Below are 13,289 nucleotides of genomic sequence, written 5' to 3'. Positions count from 1 at the left end.
GAAAAACTCCCCCAAAAAAAGCTTTAATGGAGAGAGTATCACAGAGTAGAGAGTATTATATAACATAATATATGCAACATTTAGTTGTGTATTTACTTCATCACTTTGAGAGAGAATACCAATGGTGTAGCAGTATTAACAAAAGTAAAAGGTTTTTAAGGGGATTGCAGACTTTGATTTGAATATCACAAGCAAAGAGTGGAAACAGTCTTTTGTCCTCAACTCTCCACAAGGCTGACATGTTGCTCTGTGTGCCTGAAACATTGCCCTGGTAGTTGTAAAGGTAACTGAATGATAGATAACCCAGACACAAACTCTTTTTATTTGCCTTCTTTCCCACTTGACAAGATCTTAAAAGTCCTGTTTTTGTCAACACAAATGAGCTCTGGCAATTAATACTAATTTTCAAATGCAGTTTTTCGTACTTCATGTTCTGAAATTGATGCAGAGCACTTACAGTTGTGGTCAAAAGTTTACATACACTTGTAAAGAACATAATGTCATGGCTCTCTTGAGTTTCCAGTTATTTCTACAACTCAGATTTTTCTCTGATAGAGTGATTGGAACAGATACTTCTTTGTCACAAAAAACATTCATGAAGTTTGGTTCTTTCATGACTTTATTATGGGTTAACAGAAAAAGTGACAAAATCTGCTGGGTCAAAAATATACATACAGCAACATGAATTAGCAATTTTGGTGACTTAGAAAGTTGTGTCAATGAAATGAGCTTCATAGCATGGCCTCTTAATTTCTTGTGAGTGATTATGAGTGACTACAACTGGTGACTTCTCTGAGGCCATTTAAATAGGGCTCATTGGATACAAACGCCCACAAACGCTACAATGGGAAAGTCAAAGGAGCTCAGCATGGATCTGAAAAAGCGAATCATTGACTTGAACAAGTCAGGAAAGTCACTTGGAGCCATTTCAAAGCAGCTGCAGGTCCCAAGAGCAACAGTGCAAACAATTGTTTGTAAGTATAAAGTGCATGGCACTGTTTTGTCACTGCCACGATCAGGAAGAAAACGCAAGCTATCACCTGCTGCTGAGAGAAAATTGGTCAGGAGGGTGAAGAGTCAACCGAGAACCACCAAAAAGCAGATCTGCCAAGAATTGGAAGCTGCTGGAACACAGGTGTCAGTGTCCACAGTCAAGCGTGTTTTGCATCTCCATGGACTGAGAGGCTGCCGTGCAAGAAGGAAGCACTTGCTCCAAAAGCGGCACCTTAAGGCTCGACTGAAGTTTGCTGCTGATCACATGGACAAAGATAAGACCTTCTGGAGGAAAGTTCTGTGGTCAGACGAAACAAAAATCGAGCTGTTTGGCCACAATGCCCAGCAATATGTTTGGAGGAGAAAAGGTGAGGCCTTTAACCCCAAGAACACCATGCTTACCGTCAAGCACGGTGGTGGTAGTATTATGCTGTGGGGCTGTTTTGCTGCCAATGGAACTGGTGCTTTACAGAGAGTAAATGGAATAATGAAGAAGGAGGATTACCTTCAAATTCTTCAAGATAACCTAAAATCATCAGCCCAAAGGTTGGGTCTTGGGCGCAGTTGGGTGTTCCAACAGGACAATGACCCCAAACACACATCAAAAGTGGTAATGGAATGGCTAAGTCAGGCTAGAATTAGGGTTTTAGAATGGCCTTCCCAAAGTCCTGACTTAAAATCCCATTGAGAACATGTGGACAATGCTGAAGAAACAAGTCCATGTCAGAAAGCCATCAAATTTAACTGAACTGCACCAATTCTGTCAAGAGGAGTGGTCAAAGATTCAACGAGAAGCTTGCCAGAAGCTTGTGGATGGCTACCAAAAGCGCCTAATTGAAGTGAAAATGGCCAAGGGACATGTAACCAAATATTAGCACTGCTGTATGTATATTTTTGACCCAGCAGATTGGGACAAAAATCAGAGTTGTAGAAATAACGGGGAAACTCAAGAGAGCCATGACATTATGTTCTTTACAAGTGTATGTAAACTTTTGACCACAACTGTATATCAGGCAAGGACATTTAAGAACCCCAATTGTATATATCAAGATGCTGTGCAAGACTGATTAAATCAAGATCAATGGCTGATTTGAAATGCATAAAACCAGATCTCTTTTTTCCCATCCTCACCTTGCCCATGAATTGCTTCCTGTAGATCTTGGCGGTGCTGTTTGTCTCCAGTTTGACGTGGGAGGCAGCACAGGGCGGTTGATCAGCCTCTGGTGGGTCTTTGAGTTCATGGTTGGTCCCTTCGATCCAGTAGCCTCCAAACTGGGGCAGCAGGATAAGTGGAAAAGGGCTAGTGCGACCAAGAACCTGACAGTGATGGATGGTGATAACAGTGAAAAGAAGACTGATTAGTAACTAATAGTCAGCATGTTGCATAAAACACTGCATTGCTTTCTTTGTTGCCGAATGTCTGCTTTGTTTGACCTGTTTAAACCTTTAGCTCTACAGTGTCTGACATCTATGAAATATTTGGTGCGTCGTGTGAGTTATTTATGCAGAGAGTTACATTGTGTGTACCTCATGGACGCTGGGATAAGGGATGTAGTCCTCTTCTGTCTGCAGGGAAGGAAACAAATATGAGTCAAGCTGACAAACAGACGCTTCTAGTTTTGGGACTTTGAGGGGAATAACAATGAGCATTCACACTGTCATCATCATCGTACTTTTTCAGGGTTACTTTTCTCATCCAGTAAAGCTTGACAGAGGCCAAATTAGCAGACTTTTCTGACAAATGCCTGGAATTCCTCACTAGTGAGTACATAGCTCTTTTTTGTAAGCAAAAAATGTATCTGAGGCCCACTGCTCTCAGTGTTATAATGTGCTAAAAGTGTACTAAGGTGCTAAAACCTCACAGTACTCACGTGAAAAAGAGACAACAACACAAGCTTTCACTTCGAAAAAGATAGGGGCTTGGTTCCTGCTGCATATGCACGTTGGTGTGAGAGAAGCAACATTCCATGTCTTATTTCACCATCTGATAGTTGTGTTCAGTTAGTGGCTTTCCTCTGTGATGTCCGTTGCAAAAAAAACGTTTTGTGACAACATGATGCAATTTATTTTTGGCAAACTCACTTTTTATTCAATTTTAGATAGTAATTTTGTCAATTTCCCAAGAACATCTTTTAACCTCAGCAGAGCATGCCTGGTCTTGCTCCATTACAAGTTATATCGGCTATAGCAGAAGTGAAAGCAAGAGAGCTTTTTATACTCAACTCATTTAAGTCTTACAAGAAACCCAGCCTTTATTATGGGAATTGGTAGAGTAGTAGAGGAAAAGACAGCGGATCAGATTCCTGCAGATACGGTTCTATCCATTACACTACAGAAGGATTCACTGTAGAACCTCTCATAGGGGGTTCTTGGTGGAACCTTTAAGACATTGTTCTGGGTGGAATCTCGAAGACAAAGTTCTATTAGGAAGCAAAAAGTGTTCTCTTATGGGGTCTCTTAAGCTGAAGAACCCTGCATGGTTCTAGTAAGCACCTTTATTTAAAAAGTCTTTTATGCAAACTACAAAACCACATTATAAATATTCAACGTTTCCTCATACAGCGTTTTTTACGAAAAGTCAATTACAGCTTTTTACATGCATACTGTCTTTTCAAATTAAACTTCAGTCTTCACAGGAAACTCAGTTAGGTTTAGGCAACAAAACCGCTTAGTCAGGTTTGGGAAAAGATCTTCGTTTGGGTTCAAATAAACACGACTTCCCGTTTCACATGGGGAATGAAAACAGCTGTATCCTGGCACCCGCCCTGTGTGTGCGCTTCTGTGGTCTTTTATACTTCCTCGTTCATGATTACGTGGATAAAATACGAAACCTTTTCATGGGATATCTATTATTTTTTTCATAGCTACGAATGCTGACCTATTAGTGGAAAGCCACACTCTTACCAAGTTACCTGATTTTTGTCAGTCCATAGAAATAAATGGATTTATGTTCTTATTTCAGATGATTACCATCTATTGCGCGCTCTGACTTGACCTCAGACTTCCTGCTGAAAGGATCTCCTAGTCTTCACTGTCAACCGGATTAGCCCGTCTAGGTAATAGGACAGTTTAGGATTTTGCAGCCCTATCCTGTTGAGTTCCAAACTCAGTCGGTGAGCATCCTAAAGCCTGTCTGACAGCTGATAAGGACAGGTTTATAACTCTGCCATTACGGATCCTTTACAAGACTGCGGTCTACGAGGAGATGTGAGGATTTCGCGACTCACTTTGAGGGGGGGAGGGAGGGGGCATCTCTGCTCATCCATTCTGCAACCCTGTAGAGAGAAAAATTATGTGATACTGAGGGAACAGGTGGAAAATCTACAAAACAGGTTCACACACCCGCAAAGATAAACTCAGAGACACATTATGCGGAAACGTTTTCGCTTGAAATTTGTTGTGCAGCAGCATCGAGTGAGATTATTCTTTGTGACAATAATTCATGTTTACATAACGCAAGCTCAATCACCAGATGGGCCACAGAAAGAGGAAGTAAAGAGGAGCGATATCTTGGGGACTATAGTAAGTGAAAAAGATAAGCAGAGGTCCGAGAGAGCAGGGGAGGTGTTTCCATCACTGTAGATATCATTAACCACAATTCAATTTAAGGCCCAGAAAGTGCCAAAACAGGGCATCTATTCTATCTATCCTTGTTTTGCTAAATCATAACTACTGACAGTTCCTACAGCACAGAGACAGATGAGGAACAAAACATTCCTGATCAGTGGCCTCTTTGTGTGGAAAACCCTGCAGCAAGAACTGAATCCTATCAAATTTGATGCGCTTTTTTTTTCCAGGACTAAGGAAGATGAATCAAATGGAAATTGAAAATGCTTTCATTAAATTCATTCTTTGAAGACCGTTCCACTGCTTCTGTTTTCTCTTCCCCTCCCTCATTCCTTTTACTTGTTGGAGAATATGCATTGCTACTAACAAAATATGCTACTGTTGTGTGCAGCTCAGGCTGTGCTGTTGATGGGGTTGACAACCACAAAGAAAAAACAAAATGATAATGGTTTGAATCCCACCAAAGTAGCTCAGAAACACTTTTATGCCTGTGATTTTTCTTCCAGCAGAAGATGTTGTTGTTTGAGCCTCTACAGTGTTTTACATATTATACAACTAAATCATGTTGTTGTGCCCCTTTCAGCAATATTATTTTCCACCCAAGATATCATAGTAGACAATAACAATTGTATTTCAGGATCCTGTTAAGTTGACCCTGACACAGCAATGCCAAAGTTACAAAGTCAGCGTGTAAGATATTTGACAACTGGAGATGATGCGTTTAAAAAAAAAATATGTTCACCAACCAAGATCAAAAGAAAGAGAATTATGATTCAGTTAAAAAGGTGAACGTGTGGATGCAAGTATCAAAGTTACTATATTAAAGTGTGTTTAAACTGTTGATCTCTCACAGGCTTATTCAGAATATAAGAGTTGAACATCACCGGATACAAAACAAACTACATTCCTACAAATCCATATCAACATTTCACACATCTGGTGATGCAGACAAAACTACACAGCTGTGAAGAGAAAACACAAAGGCTTTGTTTAGCACATTCAGAAAGGCAGCCTAAGGCTGTCACTGCTGCAAATACCACAAAAATATATATAAAACCATTTAGGGCAAAGGGAGGGATACATAGAGACACACATAAAAGTTTTGCAGTAGCAGGGTTGTGATATGGATTACAGAAATAGCAGGAAAAGCAGAAAAATGTGAGTCTCAAAATAGAAGCAAATGGAAGTTTTATGTCCAAAGCGAGCGGAATTCTGAGAAGGCCCTTTGATTAAAGCTAGGGAGGAAGAACGGACGAGCCCGAGGACCACTTACAGTACCTGCATCCTCTCAATCATGGCAAACAGGTCCGAGGTCTGGGGAAGAGAGTTGACAATGATCCAAAAGAGGACATGTTCTTGACAGTTGCGTTGATATGCTTTCCCTGCAGTGCTCACTTATCCTTCATCTCTGCTCACTGCAAAAGCTGTCTGTGCAGTCTCAAGATAGGAGACCTCTTCTTTTACTCTCTGACACCCTTGAGTTCCTTATTTAACTACGAGTGATCTCCTCAACACATCCCCCACCCCACTTGACACCAGTTTCACTGAGGCTCCATTCAACTCCTGGAGAATCCTTCCTCCACGCTTGAAGACAGACTGTAAACAAATAACTCTGAGGGGAAAATGGGCCACAAAGCTCCTTGTTGCTTCTCTCTGTTGCTACAGCCAATGTCTCATCTGACTGCACGCAACGGCCAAATTAGCTGGAAGGCACTGAGATTTCTCAGTCACATTAATGTGAATGGGATAATATTTGACCTATCAGATAACAAGCAGACAAAGTGAATAAGGCAGGAATTAAAAATAATTTGACATTCTGGCATCTGGGTGCCATGTCAATCATGATGTAGTCTTGATGTTTTGGGTCCAGGTGCACTGATGTGCTGCTCTCTAGATAAAGTCTGGATTTATAATTACACCCCGACCATGCACAGAACATAATTTGGTGTCCTGTCCAATTAGCCAAGCTACTGGTACAGGTGAATGCAACACCCTCAGGCATGCATTTCTCATCTGCAGAGGCCACGTTACGGCTGTTCAGCAGCTCCAACCTGAGACGAGGAGGATCGCAGCATCCCTGGTGGCAGTGCTCGTTGTGGGGTGAGCCCTCCGCTCACCATGTAACACAAGTGGACTGAAGTGCCAAGCTGATGTTTCCACATGACAGCTTAAATATACCGAGGGCACTGCAGGCCATGCGAAACACACGCACACTGACAAACACGAAAACCACGTGAAAGCGTTTACGTGCATTTTCCCACGTGTAAACCTACTTAAAGGTGCACATATCACCACCCATAAATGCACACTTACTCACAAACACCTGATACTGACCTAGTAAAGCCAAAGGTGCAGCCTGGAGTCTATTGTTGAATGTGAAAATAAACAAAGCCATATGCAATTCGGCTAGGGAGATACGGCTCTCCTGTCTGCAAAACAAACATCAACTAACATTATCTCATGCTGACCAGATTATCGGTGAACCATACAGTAACCACATCAGTGCTGAATCTCTCCTGAGTAAGATGGGAAGCAATGCACACCTGGATTGTGAAGGAGACGTTTTAGTGCAGCAGAACGGCTATAGACAGTATACCCAATATACAGTATGTCCTAGAACTAGCATCATTACATCATTTTGTAATTGTATTTTGCATGTCATCATCAGGTTTAAAAATGTAAAAAAACGTGCTGTACGCAGTTTCTTCTCAAACACAAACACAAACACAGTTGATCTCTATGGGGTTAAAAAAAGATCCGAGAGCAGTGGATCATGTCTCTATCTGTACAATGTACAAAAATCCAATATACTGTCCTGCAGCACCAAACACATATCTATCTGTCTCTAAGCTACCTTAAGAATTAAACAAGCAACAATAACTAGAGCGAAAAGAATCTCTCACTCCAGCAAGTGAAAAATACTCACATCACTGAGGCATCGTCTCTTGAGAAAAGGCTTACTAGGAGGATTGGTGAGCAGCCCATCCAATAAGGAATTCTTAGCTATCCTGAGATCAGTCATCATTCCACAAGTATACGGACGCAGGCAGGCTGACAAGAGCGAGGGTGTCGATGTCACTGTCAGCCACAAGGAGAAAAGCAAGATTGACAATGCCACTTTACACTCAGTAGTGTCGCTCAGGCAACAAACTGGGAGAGAAAGCCTGATGGCTGGCAGAATCCATACATCTGTGTGTGAGGTAAAAGCATGTGCGTGTGAGAATTTCCCTTCCTTCCCTTTTTTTTTTTTTAATGCTTGCCCCCGCCCTCCCATAGATACACACAGCTGTTCAGTAGGAAGCAGGAGGGAGAGAGGAACGTTTCTCCCTTCTCTGTGCACAACTATCTTCTCTTTGTAACACACACACACACACACACACACACACACACACACACACACACACATTCACACTTGCATAATTATGGACAGATAGAAAACAGCAGTTCTCTTTTATGTTCAATGTCAATACGAGACTATGCTCTTCCTCTTTCCCTTCATCTTGTATTTCTCAAGCTTCCCGCTCATAACGGTCCTCCTCCGCTCCATACAGAGAGCAAGACATAAACATGAAAACAGGGCAGCACGGGCATTTCTTTTACCTCCAAGGACAAATCCTAGACATTTCCACACATTTTACAGTTTATGTCACAATGTGCTTTACAGCACATGGTGAGAAGTAGGTTAATTACACCCGCAGTGCTCTCATAGATTGTAGTGCTGATTAAGAGCTGTCACATATTTCCCTCTTTTTTTTTACAATCATTGCTTAATAACATAAGTTGGCCATCATAAATAAATGATAAAAGTTCTGGGGTTTCTACATAAAAATGCATCAGGCACTTTTCACTGCTTCATGTCCAAATGTGAAAGTTCCAAGTGTTATCACTTCCACCAGGGGAGATATGTGAGACAGGCAAGCAGCCCCGCTCCCTGCATGTGAAGATGCCACAGCCTGATGGGGGGGGGGGGGACTTAGCAAACCTCAGCACCTACGAAATCCTGTGTGCATAGTTAAGTACTGATACGACATGGGAGTATAAAAGATAAGGGAAAAACAGAGGAGGAATGGAGAGATTAAAATACGAGGGAAGCACTGTGGGATGAAAGAGGGGAGCTGTCGTTCTGTGAAGGCTGAGTCTTTTCTGTGCAGCTTTCTCCATCGGGCACACTCCCAACATCAGATATCAACAAACACTGACCTACTTAAAAAAAAAAAAACACTGCTGAAAGCTTTCACGAGGACAGATTCCACCCATGTATGTTAAGCATTTTTCATTTGGCAATAGAAGATAAACACTGTCAGCCAATCGTCTGCATTAATCTCGATAGGAAGTACATTAGAGGCGGAGAGGTTACATGGTTTGAATTAAAGTGCACAGAATGCAGATTTTATACAGACAGAGGTAACATTCAGTAGAGTAATACTGCAAAGGCAGCTTGGTCAGTGGCCTTAACGCTCTAGCGTCTGTTTTGAATGTGCCAGTTTTGTACTTGTCACTTTCTGCTCGTTACATGCATACACTGTTTTTTCAAACTAAACTTCTGTTTTTACGGGGAACAACTTGGTTAGATTGAGAAAAAATTGAGGTTTGGGTTAAAGATAAAAGTGTTTGTTACGTAGTATCGTAGTAACGTTACGTAACTTAAAATAAGTGAACGTTGACTTTTGGTTTCACAAGGGACACAAACACCAGTCTCCTGGGTGAAAGTCCTGTGTTTCAGAAACCAATCATCCACTCCGACCTCCTCCCAAAGCCCACTTAATTGCTCTTTATACTAAGTTACTTGACTTCCGTGGTTATACTTGTCTTTTTAATATGACTTTTGTCATCTGATCCTCCCAGGATGCATTAACTGTCAAGTCTGTACGCTTCAAGATTGGATCTTGCTCGCATTGGTAACCCATCAGCTAGACCACATGCAGAGGTGGACTGGCTCAAATTGAGTTCAGATATCAGTGAGGTGTGGGCAGCATGAGGGAACAAAATGGATCATCTTGCATCATCTTCTTCTCCTGAGTGAGAGCGCAGGGTACCCATTGTCTGAATCGTGCAAAGTTACCGCTGATGAAAACCCAACATTTGCTGATTTTGCTGCTTCAAGATAAAAGCTTTTGAAAAACTAAATAACGGGGGAGTTTTATTGTGAAGAATTTATAGGAAATTGTGTTTAGTGCGGAAGTGTCTTAAAACTTGTGTTCTCTCTACTGACCAGCAGGGGGCGACTCCTCTGGTTGCAAAAAGAAAAACACACAGCTGAGTTCTGATCATAAAAGTCTCATTGAAAAGACAAGTGTAACCACGGCCATAGTTTGAGGCATAGGGCCAATGACCAAGCTGCTGTATTTGTAGAGCTGGGAATGAGAACGTGTTGCAGCATCACAATGGGGCTGCCTTTTAGACATTGTCTAATCCTGAGGTTACAATTCATTATTGATGATCTGTTTAGTCAGGTCTAGACGGGCTTTAGCTGATGCCAAAGTAGGATTTGAGAACATTTACAGAGGAAAGTTGAATACTAATTACATACTTTCCTGATAATCATGTATAACTGTCACATGATGGCAAATGTGAGGGAGATACTAATTACTATTCAGATTCACACTATGAGTACTGACACAAAGCATACTGATTGGGAAGCATCTTTGGTGAGTGCAACATTCTAGCTCAAGCTGTTAGAAAAGTCAACCCGCCGTTGTACTGTCCAGCTTGGTTCTGGTGACTACAGCATGTAGTGTGATCTAACAGAACAATATGTACAGAAGACGACCAAGATCAGCACTAAACAAGTGAAAGGAAACAGGTTTGACTTGGAGGTGTCTTGGCTTTCAGACTTCATGTCCCACATGTCTTTTAAGCTGCTCACGTTTCGTCAACTGATTCATTGATCTGATCAGACTGACTTGGCTGAATAGAACATATGAGGGGTATTGAATCCATGAACCATAAAGTTCAGACCTTTCTACTCAGTCTCCAAGCTGAGGATTGAAGCTCTGACTGCACCACTTCATTAACTCGTCACAGCCAGAGCTCCAATTGAATTTCCATGGACAAATTGTCAATGATTTGCGTCCAAAGACATATCCCCATGCCTGCTCACTCCCCAATCCCTCCGTGCTATCTGGGTTTGCCGCATCCTCAAAGGCAATACAGTAGAATGGAAAACTAAACTTCAAAGAGAGTCAATCAACGGGCACAGAAGCCTGACATTTCAGCCAGAGAAAATCCATCGGGGTCCATTCATCAGGTCTGGCTTCAGAGAAGAGCCTGACCTTGCTGCTGCCACCGGGGCCTGGGGGACACAAACTGAGTTCACACAGATGGACCCCCGCCACCACTTCACTGCCTCAGACGAGCTGGTTGATTGCCATGAAGGTTAAGGTCTACAGAACTGCTGCTATGTTTTCTGTATGCTGAAGCAGATCTCCTACTGTTTCACTCTGACAAAAAGCAGTGAGTCAGTTCAGACAAAGAGGCACTGCAACTCTCCCTAGATCATCTCTTGCATTTTGATTAACATCTTCTGGGCATTTGTATGTGTAATGCATTATTAACACTAACTGCCTATAAAGGACTTAAAGGTGAGAGGGTTGAATAAATCAATAAAACAGCCCTCCATCAATTTAGCATTGCACATATATAACCTTGATGGATTCACGATGGACAGTTTTAACAAAAGGATCAAAATTGACGCAGCAGAACCAGAGATATGATCTTTATTCATTCCAAGCATTTTTCTTCCATGTCAAAACCTGGCGCCTACGTTACCCACAATGCAACGTAACCAGCAATAGGTAATTCAAGTGTATTATGTGAGTAGAGGCTAGAAATGAGAGCTGAGGAGCAGATTACAGAGGTCTTGATAAGTTCACTTTTATCTAACTCCACACCCCCAGATTTCTTTTTTCATTTACAAACTTGTAGCCTTTCAGCCAGGTGACATCACTTTAGGCAAGTCATCAGTTTGCACAGCTCCCTCTGGAACCATTAGGCCTAATGGAACGTTTTTCACAGATGCAGTAGTACCCCAAAAGACCTGTAATTGTGACTTGTTGACGCACTTTCCCTTTAAGCTGAATTCAAGAATATTTGTGATAATCACTCAGGAAGCACATGTATGAATCCTCATGAGTTCGACTGGATGAATCTGTGACTTTGTTTAAAAAAGGGACTCTTTCATTGAGTCAGTTCACTCTTCTGCTTTCATCTGCCGGCATGAACCTCTCAACCTAAAACAGAAAAACTAATTCACAAGGGTGATGAAAGTCTGCAGCAAAATCATTGCCACTCATCAGAAATGCCAATTTGAGCTGTACAACAAACAGCTGGTAAATAAAGCAGAAGCCATTATATTTAACAGCCGCCTCTGCACTTAAGATTTACGTTCCTACCCTCTGATTTCAGCCACAGACAACCATAAGTCAGATGGTTAAAGAATTAAACATAGATATGGATATAAATTCTCTACCTTCTGCAATTTCACTGCTTAACTCTGTAAAGTATGGGTAGCATCAACACATCTCCAACCATGCCTGTTCTTTTCACTAATATTCTATCTTTACTTTTTTTACTCCGGCTTTTATTTAATAAGTGGTTATGTATGTGTGTTTTTATCTTGTATGTCTAGCTCTATGTTGTTATTATTACTGCGGCAAATGCAATTGGCCCTCAGGGGACAAATAAAGGTCTTCAGCTATCAGACTTGGAGATCACATCTTAAACACCTTCAGGCCACCAGCACTGATCCCATCATTATAACACGCTGAAGTGAGGTGTCTGACTTCCAGAAGTGCAAAGTAGACCTTTACAGTTCACACACAAAGAGATGCAAGTAGCATCTCTGTAGCTATGTTTATGTCTAAAGGTTGCACACCAACTTTAGTGTATCAATACAGTATGTGTCTAATGAAAAGACCATCGCAGCACCCGGAAGTTTGCATCACACTGATTCTGTTGACAAAAAGCCAACGGGATGATTGCAGAATATAAGCTCTGTGTCAAACACAAGTTTATGATACTTACACGTTTTGTTCAGCAAGATAATCTCAACAAGTGAACACCACTTTTTAATTTTTTCATGCGTAAATTCAATCGGCAGGAGTAAAAGGCTAACATGTGTCTATAACTATAGCCTGTGTAGGCGGGCTAGTCTCTGTGATGATGTTTTGTAGTCTCATTTAACCACTTTTGTAGCAACCACCTTCATCAAGCCTTAAAATTCAGGAGATTATATGGAGCAGTTACAGACTTTATCCTTGATGCCATCACAAATTTAAGATTTAACACTTTAACACAAGACTGTCTTAGACCATCGGAATCACATGTAAGAATTTTGAAAGTTTACTTGGTTGCCCTTTAAATGGCTTTTAACTTCAACCATTGGCAGCAATAAAACTCCAAAGTTCTAGTCTTGCTTAAGCTCTTGCCTACAACAACCCTATTGTGTGCCACCCATAACCTCATATATGTACTGTGTAGATTACTCTCTCCTGTCACGACAGGCTAGAAAATCTCCCTGGTTATCATTTCCATAATACAAAATAATCAGGTCTACAATTTGACACAACAAAATATGTAAATGAGAAAACTTCCCATATAAAGACGGGGAGACAACATTTAAAAAACTACAAAAAAAATCTATTTTGAGCAGCTCCATATATAACTACACATGATTAAGCCATTGCTTATGTTATTTCCACTGCATGTGTGACAAAAATAATATGGTATGT

General features: G+C 41.3%; 1 protein-coding gene across 13 annotated transcripts in view; it reads right to left on the bottom strand.

Annotated features, from left to right (window-relative positions):
- rap1gapb (RAP1 GTPase activating protein b) overlaps window positions 1-13,289 on the bottom strand; it is a 106,275-nt gene that overhangs the window by 19,916 nt on the left and 73,070 nt on the right. For 5 of the 13 annotated variants that reach the window (XM_068705413.1, XM_068705416.1, XM_068705411.1 and 2 more), the window contains 3 exons: window positions 4,221-4,268; window positions 2,521-2,559; window positions 2,125-2,310 (listed from right to left, as the gene is read on the bottom strand). In XM_068705413.1, the coding sequence (XP_068561514.1) occupies window positions 2,125-2,310; window positions 2,521-2,559; window positions 4,221-4,259 (264 nt within the window). In that variant the 5' untranslated portion in view covers window positions 4,260-4,268. Of the gene's footprint in view, window positions 1-2,124; window positions 2,311-2,520; window positions 2,560-4,220; window positions 4,269-5,833; window positions 5,963-7,486; window positions 8,335-13,289 lie in introns of those variants that run through there. The other 8 variants (XM_068705407.1, XM_068705408.1, XM_068705409.1 and 5 more) reach the window with 6 other exon arrangements.

Source organism: Cebidichthys violaceus, unplaced genomic scaffold (genome assembly GCF_023349555.1).
Source record: "Cebidichthys violaceus isolate CVI_PGR_0920_01 unplaced genomic scaffold, fCebVio1.0.p SCAF_117, whole genome shotgun sequence".
Lineage (NCBI taxonomy): Eukaryota > Metazoa > Chordata > Actinopteri > Perciformes > Stichaeidae > Cebidichthys > Cebidichthys violaceus.
The sequence above is the reverse complement of the archived record's forward strand: the minus strand, read 5'-3'. Positions and strand labels throughout refer to the sequence as shown.